Below are 16,484 nucleotides of genomic sequence, written 5' to 3' on the forward strand. Positions count from 1 at the left end.
GGAAAAAGGGGCATTCCCCCCCCCCCAATGCATGGCATTCCATGCATCTAATGTTTAAAGCTTTCCCCAAACAAGTTTTGATGCATAAGGAGGAAGAATAAACAGAATAACAGACTTGGGAGGGACCTTGGAGGTCTTCTAGTCCAACCCCCTGCTCAGGCAAGAAACCCTACTAGACCATTTCAGGCAAATGGCTGTCCAGTCTCTTTTTGAAAACCTCCAGTATTGGGATACTGTAAAAAAAAAGCTTCTGAAACACAAGCAGGGTTGAAATCTCAGATCAGACATTAAAAATATCCCCCAACGGGTGGCGTTGTTTTTAAACATTGCTAGCAGTGCCAAAGTTGCTTACTGGTGATAGAGAAGAAGTTGATAGATCACTGATCATCTTTGTGGATCTTTTTGGACTCTTTAATAGGGCCTTAGCATCAGAATAGAATAGAATAGAATAGAATAGAATAGAATAGAATAGAATAGAATAGAATAGAATAGAATAGAATAGAATAGAATAGAATAGAATAGAATGGAATAGAATGGAACGGAACAGAATGGAGAATATAGAGAATAGAACAGAGTAGAGTAGAGTAGAGTAGAGTAGAGTAGAGTAGAGTAGAATAGAATAGAATAGAATAGAATAGAATAGAATAGAATAGAATAGAATAGAATAGAATAGAATAGAATGGAACAGAATGGAGAATATAGAGAATAGAACAGAGTAGAGTAGAGTAGAGTAGAGTAGAATAGAATAGAATAGAATAGAATAGAATAGAATAGAATAGAATAGAATAGAATAGAATAGAATAGAATAGAATAGAATAGAATAGAATGGAACGGAACAGAATGGAGAATATAGAGAATAGAACAGAGTAGAGTAGAGTAGAGTAGAATTAGAATAGAATAGAATAGAATAGAATAGAATAGAATAGAATAGAATAGAATAGAATAGAATAGAATAGAATAGAATAGAATAGAATAGAATAGAATAGAATAGAATGGAGAATATAGAGAATATAGTAGAATAGAATAGAATTAAGGAATGGAAGTAGAAAAATAGGGACCACTCCGGTGGGAAGGGAACAGCGTTCCGTGCGCCTTTGGCATCTAGTCATGCCGGCCACATGACCACGGAGACGTCCTCGGACAAGCGCTGGCTCTTCGGCTTTGAAACGGAGATGAGCACCGGCCCCTAGAGTTGGAAACGACTAGCACGCATGTGCGGGGGAACCTTTACCTTTACCTTTACCTTTAAGGAATGGAATGGAATGGAATGGAATGGAATGGAATGGAATGGAATGGAATGGAATGGAATAGAATAGAATAGAATAGAATAGAATAGAATAGAATAGAATAGAATAGAATAGAATAGAATAGAATAGAATAGAATAGAATAGAATAGAATACATGGAATGGAATGGGATAGGATAGGATAGGATAGGATAGGATAGCTTCTTGGATGAGAAACATTTTCAAAGGGAAAAAAAAAAACCCAAGAAAGTCCAGTTGCCTCTTGAAAAAAAAGATACCTTTGGGACCACCGTGACAGGGTTGATTGACATCCCCAGCAGATGGATGACTCTGTTGCGACAGTTGTTAAGTTAGTAACACGGTTGTTAAGGGAGTCTGACTCTATTTTGCCGGAAGGTGGCAAAAGGGGATCACCTGATCCCGGGACGCTGCAACCGTCATAAAAATGTGACAGTTGCCAAGAATCCGAATTTTGATCGTGGGGATGCTGCATTGGTCCTAAGTACGAAAAACGATCAGAGGGTCACGGTTTCCAGTGCCGCTGTTAACCGCAAGCAGTCAATAAATGAACTGTTGTTTAAGTCGAGGGCCCCCTGTACAGATGTTGTATGGAGGCATTCCTAAGAACTTGGGGAAACAATCCTGGTTTTTTTTACAGATGTGAATCACAACCGCTGTTTCTTGCAGCTGGCCCCTAGGGGGCCCCCGAGATCAGAAACGACACTCCATCAACGGCCAGGTTGGCCTGGGCACTTTCCAGGAGCAACAGGCAACCTCCTTGAGCACAAATCCGTTTCATGGCGGGTGTTTGCAGGAAATTTAACACTGTGTGTAACTCATTTAGTTCCCTCTAATAATAATGATGATGATAAAACATCTGCAAAGCGTGCCAAAATGAAGCTTCAGGAAGACCCCAGAGAGCCCAGCATTTCCTGGCTAGGTTGCTATTTATAACTGCATTCTAAAAGGTGTAGCTGGGTTAGCTGGTGGAAGGAAGGAAGGAAGGAAGGAAGGAAGGAAGGAAGGAGAGAGGAAGGAAGGAAGAGGGAATGAGAAGAAAGAAGGAAGGAAAGAAGGAAGGGGGAATGAGAAGGAAAGAAAGGAAGGAAGGAAGGAGGAAGGAAGGAAGAGGGAATGAGAAGAAAGAAGGAAGGAAAGAAGGAAGGAAGGGGGAATGAGAAGGAAAGAAGGGAAGGAAGGAAGGAGGAAGGAAGGAAGAGGGAATGGGAAGAAAGAAGGAAGGAAAGAAGGAAGGAAGGGGGAATGAGAAGGAAAGAAGGGAGGGAAGGAAGGAAGGAAGGAGGAAGGAAGGAGGAAGGAAGGAAGGAAGGAAGGAAGGAAGGAAGGAAGGAAGGAAGGGGGAATGAGAAGAAGGAAGGAAAGAAGGAAGGGGGAATGAGAAGAAGGAAAGAAGGGAGGGAAGGAAGGAAGGAAGAAGAGAGGAAAGAAGAGGGAGTGAGAAGAAGGAAGGAAGGAAGGAAGAAAAAGAAAGAAAGGAGGGAGGAAATGAGAAGAAGAAAGGAAAGAAGGAAGGAAAGAAGGGAGGGAGGGAATGAGAAGAAGGAAGGAAGGAAGGAAGGAAGGAAAGAAAGAAAGAAAAAGAAAGAAAGAAAGAAAGAAAGAAAGAAAGAAAGAAAGAAAGAAAGAAAGAAAGAAAGAAAGATACTGGAGATATTTCTGGTGGGAACTGCTTGTGTTTAAGGATCATAGCATGATATTTAAGAGGCTTCATGGAGTGGCGTCATGGAGATTTCTTTCTTGGCTAGGTCATTCTTCACCACATCACTATGATATCAGAATAAAACAGAACAGAACTTGGGACCTTGGAGGTCATCTAGTCCAACCCCCTGCCCGAGCAGGAGACCCTATACCATTTTGGACAAATGGCGGTCCAGTCTCTTCTTAAAAACCTCCAGTGATGGAGCATTCACCGCTTCTGAAGGCAAAGCCGTTCCACTGTCAGCAAATTTCAGTTCCCCATTCCTGGAAAAGGCTCAGATCTCATTGTCTGAGGAGGTTTGTCTATGATTTGCCATTTGGAAGACCAAAAGTCTCCCCTAAGAGTAGACTTAAGTTTTTTAGGGGCAAAATCTACACCCTTCCTAATTAGAGCTGTGCGTATTCCATATAAATCCCACCGGTCCTATCCTCCATATTGCTCGGGTGCCCACAAGCCGCTATCCGTTGGGTGTCTCAACATACTGAGTGTTGTAGACCAGCCAGGGAATCTGCTAATTTAAATAAATATCCCTGATCTAAACGGTTCCCATTTCTGCTGAAGTGTTGTTATTCATACGGCAATTTCTCTGAAATTTGCTTCCATAGAAACTGGGAAATGGTTTCCTTGGCATCTTAATAGCTGAGAACCTTTTTATTCTGTGTGTGTGTGTGTGTGTGTGTGTGTGTGTGTGTGTGTGTGTACACAAAGCACATTGTTGGGGCTTCCCATGGGCTAGTTGCGTCCCCACCCAAATGGAGAGGGAAGTTTCATCGAAGATCTAATAAGTTCTCCTCACTTGCCCTCTACAGATTCTGATGCTCTTTCCTGTCCTTGAGATGGGCAAAGAGTCAGTTGGATGGATTACGCGTGCAACTTGACTCGTACTTGTGACGGTTGCAGCATCCCGGGGTCACTTCTGTAGCAACCGTGTTACTAACTCAACAACGGCAAGGGATTCAATTAATGACTGTGGCCAGAAAGGTCATGAAATGGGGCAAAACTCACTTAACAACTGTCTCGGTTAGCAACAGAAACTTTGGTCTCAATTGCGGCTGTACATCGAGGGCTACCTATATAGGGAGAAGAATTCAGGGCCTGTAGACTAGATGGTGGGCAAACAATTAAATCTCCAATCTAATCTAATCTAATCTAATCTAATCATCCATCCACCCACCCAAACTTGTCTGTCAGTCTATCTATCCATCTATTCATCCCTTACCCCCTATCCATCCATTATCTATCTATCTATCTACAGTATCTATCTATCTATCTATCTATCTATCTATCTATCTATCTATCTATCTATCTATCTATCTATCTATCTCTATTTTCTTATGTCTATCTCATCCTCTTATCTATCCTCTTATCTCTTTCTATCTATCTATTCTTATCTCTCTATCTCTCATCCTATCTATCCTTTTTTATCTATTCTTATCTCTCTATCTCTCTCATCCACTTATCTATCTATCCTCTTATCTTTCTCTCTCTCTATTTCTCTACTTTCTTATCTCTCTCATCCTCTTATCATCCATCCATCATCTCTCCATCTATCTATCCATCCATCATCTCTCCCCTTACCTATCCATCCATTATCTATCTATCCATCTATCTATCTATCCATCCATCATCTCTCCCCCTACCTATCCATTATCTATCTATCTATCTATCTATCTATCTATCTATCTATCTATCCATCCATCATCTCTCCCCCTATCTATCCATCCATCCATCCATCATCTCTTTATCTCTCCCTCTCTTCCGGCTGAAAGCAGCTACAGGAAATATTTCCGGGGTGATCTGAGCACCCCTAGTAAGACCCAAGAAAGCCGAGCGGTGATTTAACTGGCTCCACTCTTCCTGCCTGGGCCGTGAAGCCTACTGACATTTCAATGTTGAAAGCGGACCTTCTGTGCCAGTCAGTTCTTCCTGTGGATCCCTGCGCCTCCATTTGCGTGCTCAGCTGTGACCCTTGGCAACCCTGGGTCACCCTGGCTGCCGAGATGGAGGTGGATCTTCTGATTTCCCAATCGGCCCCTGCCTGTCACACAACCGACTCCGAATGGGAGGGCGTGATCAGAAAAAGTTTTTGCAACGGAGGAAGTTGTCTGGATTTACCGGCAGAGCAATGTCAGAGCTACAAATGGTGTTCCCCCACGAGAAGGGAGAAAAACACGGACCGCTACATTTATTCCGTGGAGGCCAACCAACTCACACCAACAAAATAAGGAACTACCTTTCCTTGGTGCCATCGTAGCCAAAGATTCAGCATTTAACGAGGTTTGGGAGCCGGCAGTGGTTTCGCCAAGGTTTTTCGGGGGTGGGCCTGCAAACTTCTCAGCAGTGATGTCAAGCAAAAGAGGGAAGTAGCCAAGATCTGTGGTTTTCCTGTCTATTGTGAAGAAAAGAAAAGAAAAAGTGTGTTTTGAAGACGTTTTAAACCGCGTGCCTAGGAAAGGACATCGAGAGCCGAAACCCAGAAGAAAAGGGAGCATAAACTCCGTGAATATCTAGCCTCATCAGCAATTCTTGTTTATTTAAAGGCTTCTCGCTTTTTAAGGAGTTATTATTATTTCCAAAGGGGGGGGGGCTAACCAAGATTCCTTCTTTTTCTTCATTATTGTAAGAGCCCTGAGACCCCGTCAGATTTTATTAATCCCAGGAAACACAATGAGGCTGGTTGTAAAAGGCTAGCCTTTTAAATTTAAACTAGTTAACTCAACTTGTCTAATATGACTCACTAGAGAAGAGCCTAACGCTGGGAAAGGTTGAGGGCAAGAGAAGAAGGGGACAACAGAGAAGGAGGTGGCTGGATGGAGTCACTGAAGCATGAGGCGTGAGCTTAAATGGACTCCAGAAGATGGTAGAGGACAGGAAGGCCTGGAGGAACGTTGTCCATAGGGTCGCGATGGGTCAGACACGATTTTGCAGTTAACAACAACAGAGTGGAATTGAGGCCTTTGAACTGTGGTGCTGGAGAAGACTCCTGCGAGTCCCTTGGACTGCAAGGCGATCAAACCGGTCAGTCCTAGAGGAGATCAACCCTGACCGCTCTTTAGAAGGCCAGATCCTGAAGCTAAAACTCAAATCCTTTGGCCACCTAATGAGAAGGAAGGACTCACTGGAGAAGAGCCTAATGCTGGGAAAGGTTGAGGGCAAGAGAAGAAGGGGACGACAGGGAATGAGGTGGCTGGATGGAGTCACTGAAGCAGCAGGTGTGAGCCTAAATGGACTCCAGAAGATGGTAGAGGACAGGAAGGCCTGGAGGAACATTGTCCATGGGGTAGCGATGGGTTGGACACGACTTCGTAGCTAACAACAACATATATGTTTTTAGAATTGTAAGCTGCCCAGGGTCACCGGGTTGAGTTGGGCGGGTGTAGAAATAAATAAATTAAATTTATTCCGTTTAGGCACTAGATAGAATGTCCTCTGGGTATCTCAGAGAAAAGATAGATCTGGCGAAACCGACCCATCAATCAACCAAAAACGTCTTGACGTCAAAATTCCCAAGGGGCTCATGAAACACCCCCCCACACATCAACTGCCTTGTTTCATCTTATTTTGTTTATTTATTGATTGATTTTAAAATACTTCTCTTTGCAATTCTGGCCAGCGACCCCTAATTTGTTTATATTTTGTATTTCATTTTCTCGCCTCCTCTCCTCTCCACCCTCTCTTCTCCTTGCCCTCTCCTCTTCTCCTTCCTCTCCTCCTTTCTCTTCTCTCTCCTTCCCTTCATCTCCTCCCCTTCTTCCCCTCCCCTCCCCTCCTCTCCTCTCTAGACTCCAACTACTCTACTTCCAAGGTCTGGGTTTGCAAGTCCCTCCAGGATATTGATGTGAAGCTGTCAGCCTTTTCAAGTAGACAAGGAATGCCCCCAGATGAGCTAATTCAACTTTATTGCAAGGCTACATTAATAGAATCTTATTAAGTCTGAAAGGACAAATACCCCACCCCCACCCTACCCCCTGTCTCTTTTACAGCCTGAGAAGTTAAGAGTCCGTGCCTCTTTCTCCAGCCATTATTCAACTGCAGACGAAAATATGGAGTTTGACTCAGCATGGAAAATGAAAGAGAAATAGGTCCAGAGCTGAATATCCCCTGACTTCAAGGTCAGTTCAGAGCTACCGGATGGTGCCTTTGCTATTCAAACTTGTTTCATGTTTGCAGATGTGGTTAACAACTTTCCACAATAGTGTTAAGTTACTACAAGCTACTTGGGAAGTGCTAAGTATGTGTGTTCCGACTCTGGGGAGTTTATTCAAGTCTTTGGAGTGCCTTTTTATTATTATTATTATTTTTTCCCCCCTTTTGTTAATGGAACTCCTGTTTTTATCGTTGATAGTAGATGTCCACACAGCTATTAAAAAGCTGTTCACAGCTTTTTCTAAAGCTTTTTATTTTTGGTCCCTGCATGTTGTTGTTTTTCCCCTCTTCAGAATAAAATGGATTTCATGTCCCTATTCATGCAGTTAGCAATCGTATTGATGGCTTTCTAAAAAAAGTGAATAGCGACGAATGGAATCCTTACCCGCCAGAATTTCCAGCGTTGTTCTCCATTTTTCACAGGACTGAAAATTCACTGAATTTTCCCAGGACAAGGGTGAAAAACGGTGAACAAAGGCAAGTAGGAAGATTCAATGCCGAGATTGGTTTCAAAGACATTTCGGTCGGATCTTCACCTTGACGCGGAATATTGGAATCAAATCGGCACTGTCCGATAAGACAAAGCCGAACTGATCAAATGCCTCCAAATTGATTGAGACAATCTGGAGGCGTTCTGCGGATTCCAACTATCTCTCCGTTCTTAAAAAAAAATTGATTCCGAATGGATTCAATTTGATGGCCTGGTTTGAATAAAATCGAGTCAATTTCCTACACTGGAAAGTCTCGACTGAAGGGCCCATTTGAATGAGATTTTGCCGTGTTTCGTAAGTGCTCCTTGCATTCTCCTTTGGAAACAGGAGCGGGCTTTTCATTTGTGGTTTCCCATTACGCTCCGCATTTTTAAAAAGGAAGATCTTAAGCTAGTAGGGGTTTTATTTCACCGTTCGTTCTTCTGGGAGAGCTGGATGAGTTTGCGTGCATCTGTTTGTTAAGGAAGAGTTATCAGTGGCCCAGGAAAGAAATGAATAAAAGATGATTTAAAAAGAGGAAAAAAAACATGCGGAGGGAGGGATGGAAGGAAGGAAAAACTGAGTGAGAAAGAAAGGAAGGGAGGGAGAGGGGGAAAGACAAAGAATGAAAGAGAGGAAGGAAAACAGTGAGAAAGATAGATAGATAGAAAGAGGGGGAGGAGAAAGAAAGCAAAAAAGGAAGGAAAGAAGGAAAACGAGTGAGAAACAAAGAAAGGAAGGGAGAGAGGAGGAGGAGAGAGAGTTAAAGTATAAAAGAGAAAGAGAGGAAAGAAGGAAGAAAGAGAGAAAAAGAAAGAAAGAAAGAAAGAAAGAAAGAAAGAAAGAAAGAGAGAAAGAGAGAAAGAAAGAGGAAGGAAGGAAAAAAGAAAGAAAGAAAGAAAGAAAGAAAGAAAGAAAGAAAGAAAGAAAAAGGAAGGAAAAAAGAAAGAAAGAAAGAAAGAAAGAAAGAAAGAAAGAAAGAAAGAAAGAGGAAGAGGAAGGAAGAAGGAAGGAAGAAGGAAGGAAGAAAGGAAGGAAGGAAGGAAAGAGAAAGAAAGAAAGAAAGAAAGAAAGAAAGAGGAAGAAGAAGGAAGAAGGAAGGAAGAAGGAAGGAAAGAAAGAAAGAAAGAAAGAAAGAAAGAGGAAGGAAAAAAGAAAGAAAGAAAGAAAGAAAGAAAGAAAGAAAGAAAGAAAGAAAGAAAGAAAGAAAGAGGAAGAGGAAGGAAGAAAGAAGGAAGGAAGAAAGGAAGGAAAGAAAGAAAGAAAGAAAGAAAGAAAGAAAGAAAGAAAAGCAAGCAAGCAAGACTCTATGATTATATTTAACTTACCCAAAAATCAGAAATCACTTTCTAGAAAGCAAGTTCCTCTTTGCCCTTCTTTCACACGCCAATCTATGGTTTCAGCAGGATGTGCCGTTGACAATGTTTATGAGCAAGCAGATGGAACTTGGGCACGGAGTTCTCCAAGCAACTTTCTTTTTTCCACCTTTACTCTCTTCTTCCAGAGACGGCCTCTTCCTTTCTGTGGATTTCGCCGGATTTTGCGCCATGAAGACTATCTGCCTTCGTGGAGCTTCCTCAACCTCTTGATCAATCTCAGGGTTTTTTGTGTGTGTGTGTGTGTGTTTTTTTTTTTAAAAAAGGCCGATTCTGAAAATGCCCAAAAAGGCTGGGTTCTTTTCGCCGGCGTGCATCACTTTCTCCTTGGCTGTGTTTTTTGAGCTGAATTTGAAAACCAGGAGCCTCAGTCCTTGTCTGGAGGTAAGTGACAGACGGCCCTACGGGATGGAATCTTTTAATTATGAATTGCAACATCATAGATAGGTTTGGAAAGAGCTAGCTGCCTTCCCAGAGGCCCTTTCTTTATGGCTCACTGACATCTCTCGCCTCCAGAGGTTGTGGGTGCTCCATCGCTGGAGGGTTTTTTTTTTTTTTCCTAAGAAGAGATTGGACAACCCTTCGTCCAGAATGGCAGAGGGTTTCCTGCTTGAGCAGGCGGTTGGGCTAGAAGACCTTCCAAGGTCCCCCCCTTCCGACTCTGTTATCCTACAATCCCGTTAATCAGTGGAATGGCGTGCCTCCAGAGGTTGTAGGTGCTCCATTATAGAAACAGATTGGACAACCATTTGTTGGAAATGGGATAGGGTTGAACGAGAAGACCTCCAAGCTCCCTTCCGACTCTTGCTATGCTGTGATTCTCGTCTGATGAATTGGTAGGGTTGAAACGTTTACACACACGCACACACACACACACACACAAAACGTAAAGTTTCCCCCACATGTGTGCTAGTCGTTTCTGACTCTAGGGGCCGGTGCTCATCTCCGTTTCAAAGCCGAAGAGCCAGCGCTTGTCCGAGGACGTCTCCGTGGTCATGTGGCCGGCATGACTAGACGCCAAAGGCACATGGAGCGCTGTTACCTTCCCACCGGAGTGGTCCCTATTTTTCTACTTGCATTTTTTACGTGCTTTCGAACTGCTAGGTTGGCAGAAGCTGGGACGCGTAACAGGCGCTCACTCTGTTACGCGGCACTCGGGATTCGACCCGCCAAACTGCCGACCTTCTGATGACAAGGGATGGGACTGTTTAAAGATCAGAGTCACCAACTTGGTGTAAGTGTAAGAAGCAATAAAGGAGAAGATTTATAGCCCAGGGTTGCAATCCTTGGTGTTCTTTGAGCTTATTTTTTTGCAGATGTTTTATGACCCAAACTAGGTCACATCTTCAATGCTAGAATGGAGGGGGGCGGTTAGGGAGGAGGAAGAAGAGGAAGAGGAGGCCTGTGGAGTCTTTAGCGCTCTCTGAACTTGGTTGTTTTTTGTTTTTTTTGCAGTCGTTTCATGACCCAAACTAGGTAGCATGATCAGTCCTGTTACACTGATGATGTTACCTTAGTTTGGGTTGTGAAACATCTGGAATAAAACCAGCAAGCTCATAAGGAAGGAACAGGTTTTTTTTATTTCTAATCTCTTCTAATTCTAGACAATCCCAGGTCACTCATACAAATGCATGGAGCTGAACCTGACTAGGATCCCTGCCGGGATCCCAAACACCACCCAGTTCTTGGATCTAAGTTTCAACCCATTGAAAATCCTGCACTCAAATTATTTCTCAGCAGTTTCTGCGCTGAGATTTCTGGATCTCACTAGGTAAGATGAGGTAGGATAGAACCATATTTTTTGGGGGGGGGATGTATTTCCTTCGTCTCTGTTTCCTGGGTCCTTGACAAAGGGCAATCGGTTGTGTGAACTTAAAACCAGTGAACAGGAAAACCAGTTTAAGTAAAGTAATCTGGGCAAGTTTTTTATTGTTATTTTTTTAAACTCAGCTAGGTTTGGGACTTTTAATCCAAGTACAATTCTACTTTTCCTAAATGCCACATTTGATCTTCGTTGAAATAGAAACTGGCTGCAGTCTAAAGTTTTTTTTGCATTTTGACGTTAACAGGGATGTTTTTTTCAGAATGTACCAGTCCTCAGTACAGGGATGTGTGTTTGTGTGAGTGTGTGTGTACGAAAATAAATAGCCCTTCATATCTTTCAACCTTTTCAAATTAATCCCTTTGCCTTCTTAAACGATGTATTTGCACACTTCTCTTAAAAAGTTTGATTAACTTTTTGTTTTAGCGCACACATTGTTCTCACTTCCCCTTCCCCTCCTTAAGAGTTAAATTTTATGCTGAATGAGGAAGTTCTCAAATTTGTTCTCTCAAGTGAAAAGGCAAATCTTCAGTGTCCACCTTCGTCCTGATTCAGAGCAGAATCCAGATGTGAGAAAATGCTAAACTTGTATAAAATACGTCAGATGGGAAAGATGCGCAAAGTTTGGAATTGACATCTGTTAGATCCAATCTAAGTGACTGTTTAGATCCAGGAGCCAAAGCAGGTCAATCTGTTCAACCCTATTAGAGCTTTTCCAAGTCAATCCACTGTGAATAGAATAGAATAGAATAGAATAGAATAGAATAGAATAGAATAGAATAGAATAGAATAGAATAGAATAGAATAGAATAGAATAGAATAGAATAGAATAGAATAGAATATAGGAAATAGGATAGGATAGGATAGGATAGGATAGGATAGGATAGGATAGGATAGGATAGGGTAGGGTAGGGTAGGGTAGGGTAGGGTAGAGTAGAGTAGAGTAGAGTAGAGTAGAGTAGAGTAGAGTAGAATAGAATAGGAATAGAGTAGAATAGAATAGAATAGAATAGAATAGAATAGAATAGAATAGAATAGAATAGAATAGAATAGAATAGAATAGAATAGAATAGAATAGAATAGACTTTATTGTCACTTTAAATGTACACTAATCAGCATACATTAAAATGAAATTTCTCAAAGAGTAACTGCCTCCAATATACAGTACATAAACATGACAAAAGTTTATGCATATAACCACACCCACACACCCACAACACAGAGAAACAGTACAGTCTAGTTTGGATGTACACATAAACATAGGGGGGGGGAAGAATCCTGCAAATTTGCAAGACGGATGGCATAAGGAGCAAAGCTGTTGCCGAATCTAGTAGTCCTGCTAGAAATACTTTGAGACCTCCTCCTAGAGGGCAGCAAAAAAAAAAGCATAAAATTCCACCTTGACTGATGCGTGCACCTATCAACTTTCACCTCATTTTCCCATCCTGTCCCAATAGGTGTCATCTCTGGAAGATTGAAGACCATGCCTTTGCTGGACTCAACACCCTCTCGGTCTTGATCCTGACAGGCAATCCTCTCCAGATCTTGGGACCCAGGGCTTTTCACGATTTACCCTCTTTGCAAAGACTCCTTGCTGTCGAAACCAATTTGTTCTCGTTGGCCAGCTTTCCCATTGGACACTTGACTTCTCTCCAAGAGCTGAATCTGAGCCACAACCGCATCGACTCCTTGAAGCTGCCCAGATGTTTCTCTGGCCTGATCTTTCTCCAGCGTCTGAACCTCCAATTAAACAAGATCTCCTCCATCTCGGTAGGAGACCTGGATGCCTTAGTGAGCCGGAACCTGACCTTGGTACTATCTAGAAATGATATAAAATATATCGAACGGAATGCCTTTGAGGGACGCCACCTTCAGGAATTGGTTCTGAGGGGCTGCTTTGAGAATAGAGTAATTATGCAAGCTGGCATCCAGAATATGTCCGGTTCGCACGTCAACAGTTTAGTGTTAGGAGAATACCGAGACATCAACCGACTGAAATCCATTGACAAAAGCCTTTTAGATGTCCTGTGTGACTTGCATTTGCAGGAGCTGACTCTCATTGAAGTAGACTCTGTGGAAACTGGGTGCACGCTCTCGTCTTGTCTCAACAATATTTCCAGGGTGCGGTTGGTCCATACCAATATCGGCGAAGACTTTACGTTCCCCGATGACTCCAATATTTACCAACTTGAGTTTAAGAACGCTGCACTGAACAGGGTGCCAGCGCGGGGTCTCTCTTCCTTAAAAAAACTAAAAGTGCTTCGCATCACTCACAATAAAAATCTCAGATACTTGCAGGAGTATTTTGAAGGTCTCCCAAACTTGGAGACCCTGGACATCAGTGTTAACAGGCTGGTCGCTTTCCTGTCCTGGGTGGACCTCCTAAAGGGAGCTCCCAATTTGAAGTCCTTGAATTTGAGCTTCAACACGGAAATCAAATTAGACATTGAATGCAGTGGACCAGCCAAGCTGGAATACTTGGATTTTCAACACACCGCCCTCGCCACGCCCGGAACCATTCCTTCGTTTTTCTGTCTCCACAATCTTATTTATCTTGATATTTCCTACACGGACATCACGGTGATTGCCGAGTGTTCGTTTTGTGGCTTGCACAACCTGCGCATGCTCAAAATGGCAGGCAACCGATTCGCCAACAATCAGTTGGTTGACAACTTCCGGAACCTCACGAAGCTGCATTTTTTAGACATTTCCAATTGCCAACTCCAACATATATCTCTCAGCAGTTTAACCAACCTCCATGAACTCCGGCTGTTGAATATCAGCCATAATAAACTGGTAGGTCTTCATCCAGAGACCTATGTGCACACCCCTCTTCTTAATACCCTGGACTTTCACAACAACCAGCTAGTTGCATTGACGGAAGAAGATCTTAAGAACTTACCTGCCAGTCTGAAACACCTGGATCTCTCTGAGAACCTTTTTGATTGCTCTTGTGACCACTTGGACTTCTTGCGGTGGACAAAAAACTCAACTCTCCTTCAAAACGTCAACAACATGGTCTGCTCTACCCCCCTGGACTTAAAAAATGTCCCAGTGATGGGTTTTGACTTGGCGTCCTGTAAGATAAGCACAACTATAGTGGCTGTTTCAGTGACCCTCGTTCTGCTTCTGATCATAATCTTGATTCTAGTTTATAAATATTATTTCTACCTCTACTATACCATGGTGTTGTTCCTTGGAAACAGATCCTCAGATGAGAAGGAAACTGTCTATGATGCTTTTGTGATCTTCTCCAGTAAGGACCAGGAGTGGGTGAAACAAGAGCTACAGCAACCTCTGGAAGAGGAATTACCTTACTTCCGTCTCTGTCTTTTCTACCGGGACTTCATCCCTGGAGTTTCCATCATCACCAACATCATCAAAGAAGGCTTCCAGACCAGCCGGAAAGTCATCGCTGTTGTCTCAGACCACTTCCTGGAAAGCCGTTGGTGTAACTTCGAACTGGAGGTGGCTCAGTCTTGGCAACTGGTGGAGAGCAAGGCCAGCCTCGTCTTAGTGGTCATAGAAGGGGTGGACAAAGCAGCCCTGAACCGCAAACTGGGGTTGTTCCGTTATCTGCGGAGAAACACCTTCTTGACGTGGAAGGACCGGGACTTCAGCCGTCATGTCTTCTTAAGGCAGTTGAGGTCAGCCTTGCATGAAGGCAAAGCATGGACTGAAGAGGAACTTAGGCTCATGTTGAAAAAGTAGGGAGATATCTACTTTTGCCGGGCAACTGAGCCGGTTGGTCTAATTTAAGGAAGCTTTCAAGAACAGGGTGGTCTCACCTTTAGGATTTCCTAAGCTACAGCCAGACCCATTTATTTGGGGAGGTGTTTATTTGGGATACACCAGCACTTTGATTCTTCTCTCCCCCCTCCCACTTTTTTTCTATTGTGAGGACGATGATATCCATTCAGTTGTGTCCACCTCTTGGCGATTCTGTGGGCCAGGTGTCTCCATGTCTTCTGATCTTGCACTACTACGTTTGAGTTGTTCTATGCTCTGGCTGGGATCAGCTTTGATGGTGTATTTTGTATTGTGGGGAGACTTGATTAAGGTCCGCCAGCTTTTATGACTTTCATGAAGAGGTGGAATGGATCTTCTCTTGAAGTTATTTATTGCTTATGAATACAGAAATCTGATGAAGCACGCACTAAGATGTTCAGATGTGGTCAGAGATCTTAAGACATGGCTTAGAATAGAGCAGGGCTAGAAGGGAGCTTGGAGGTTTTCTAGTCTAGCCCCCTGATCACGCAGGAGAACCTATACCTTGGAACATTAATGTGGAATAGATATATAGAAAACAGGGCAGCCCATCAATGGGAATCCTAAAGGTCCTTTTTCCAAAAAGCAACTTGACTTCCTTGGTTGTTGTTGTTTTTCTTTGAAAACATTTCGCTTCTCATTCCAGGAGCTTCTTGTTCAGTTCAATTCAGTTCAAAACTGAAGCAGCTTCTGGGATGAGAAGTGAAATATCTTCAAGGAAAAAAAAAACACAGACCAAAACCCAAGAAAGTCCAGTTGCCTTTTGAAAGGGGCATCTTTGGGACAACCAAGACCTGGATGGTTGAGTTTCACCAATGGGAAGTTTCATTTTGTTTCCTGAATGCACCAAGTTGGGTAGGTCAGATTTATGCATTGCCAGAAGTCCATTGGCTGGAAAAGAGATGTTTCATGATATTCTAAGTCAATGACCTCCTGGAAATGCACAAAGTGTCCTCAGAAGACTTTTGGCATCTTCTTCCACGTCCCCTGGAAGAAAACAGGAATATTCTGCTTCCAAATTGTGCTAAAACATAGAACATAAGGTTTGGAAGGGATCTGAGTAGTCTTAGTCCAACTGCTCGCTCCAGGCAGGAGACCTTGTAACAGTTGGATGATTTAATATTTGAAGGGCTTTCACAGAGAAGAAGGGGTTCAACCTATTCTCCAAAGCACCTGAAGGCAGGACAAGAAACAACAGATGGAAACTAATCTAGGAGAGAAGCAACCTGGAATTAAGGAGAAATTTCTTGATAGTGAGAACAATTAGCCAGTGGAACGGCTGGCCTCCAGAAGTTGTGGGTGCTCCATCACCGGGGTTTTTAAAGAAGAGGCTAGACACCCATTTGTCTGCAATGGTATAGGGTCTCCAGCTTGAACAGGGGGTTGGACTAGAAGACCTCCAAGGTCCCTTCCATCTCTGTTATTCTGTCATTCTAGATGAGGAATGAGGAAACTAGGTAATAGGAGTAAGCGAAGGCATAGTCTGGTAACAAAATTAATGACATGCTTTGTCCTTTCTCTTCTGGGATTTTTTTTTCCTATATATGTAGTATCCAAGGAGTATCTGGTAAGAAAAACAAAACACTGCATTTTGGCAGGAGCTGTGACCTTCTTCTTTTTAAAAAAAAATGTTGCAAAAAAAAAGTAAATTAATTTGTGTGACACTAATGGAAATGACCGAGAAACCTTCATAAGTAAAGGTCTTAATTATTCCACTCTGACTTTGTCCATGCTTAGCAAGATAATGACAGGAAGAGATGCCGGAACTCTAGGGGCCGGTGCTCATCTCCGTTTCAAAGCCGAAGAGCCAGCGCTTGTCCGAGGACGTCTCCGTGGTCATGTGGCCGACATGACTAGACGCCAAAGGCGCACGGAACGCTGTTACCTTCCCACCGGAGTGGTCCCTATTTTTCTACTTGCATTTTTACGTGCTTTCA

General features: G+C 42.9%; 1 protein-coding gene across 1 annotated transcript; it reads left to right on the forward strand.

The window, feature by feature from the left end:
* The first annotated feature begins 10,149 nt into the window (after positions 1–10,149).
* On the forward strand, positions 10,150–15,115 carry TLR4 (toll like receptor 4). Its single transcript, XM_083380086.1, has 3 exons — positions 10,150–10,191; positions 10,562–10,728; positions 12,237–15,115. Exons 1-3 carry the CDS (start codon positions 10,156–10,158, stop codon positions 14,488–14,490), a joined length of 2,457 nt encoding a protein of 818 aa, XP_083236212.1. The 5' UTR covers positions 10,150–10,155; the 3' UTR covers positions 14,491–15,115.
* The last annotated feature ends 1,369 nt before the right edge of the window (positions 15,116–16,484 follow it).

The sequence above is a fragment of the Vipera ursinii genome (assembly GCF_947247035.1).
Source record: "Vipera ursinii genome assembly, contig: scaffold_395, whole genome shotgun sequence".
Classification (NCBI taxonomy): domain Eukaryota; kingdom Metazoa; phylum Chordata; class Lepidosauria; order Squamata; family Viperidae; genus Vipera; species Vipera ursinii.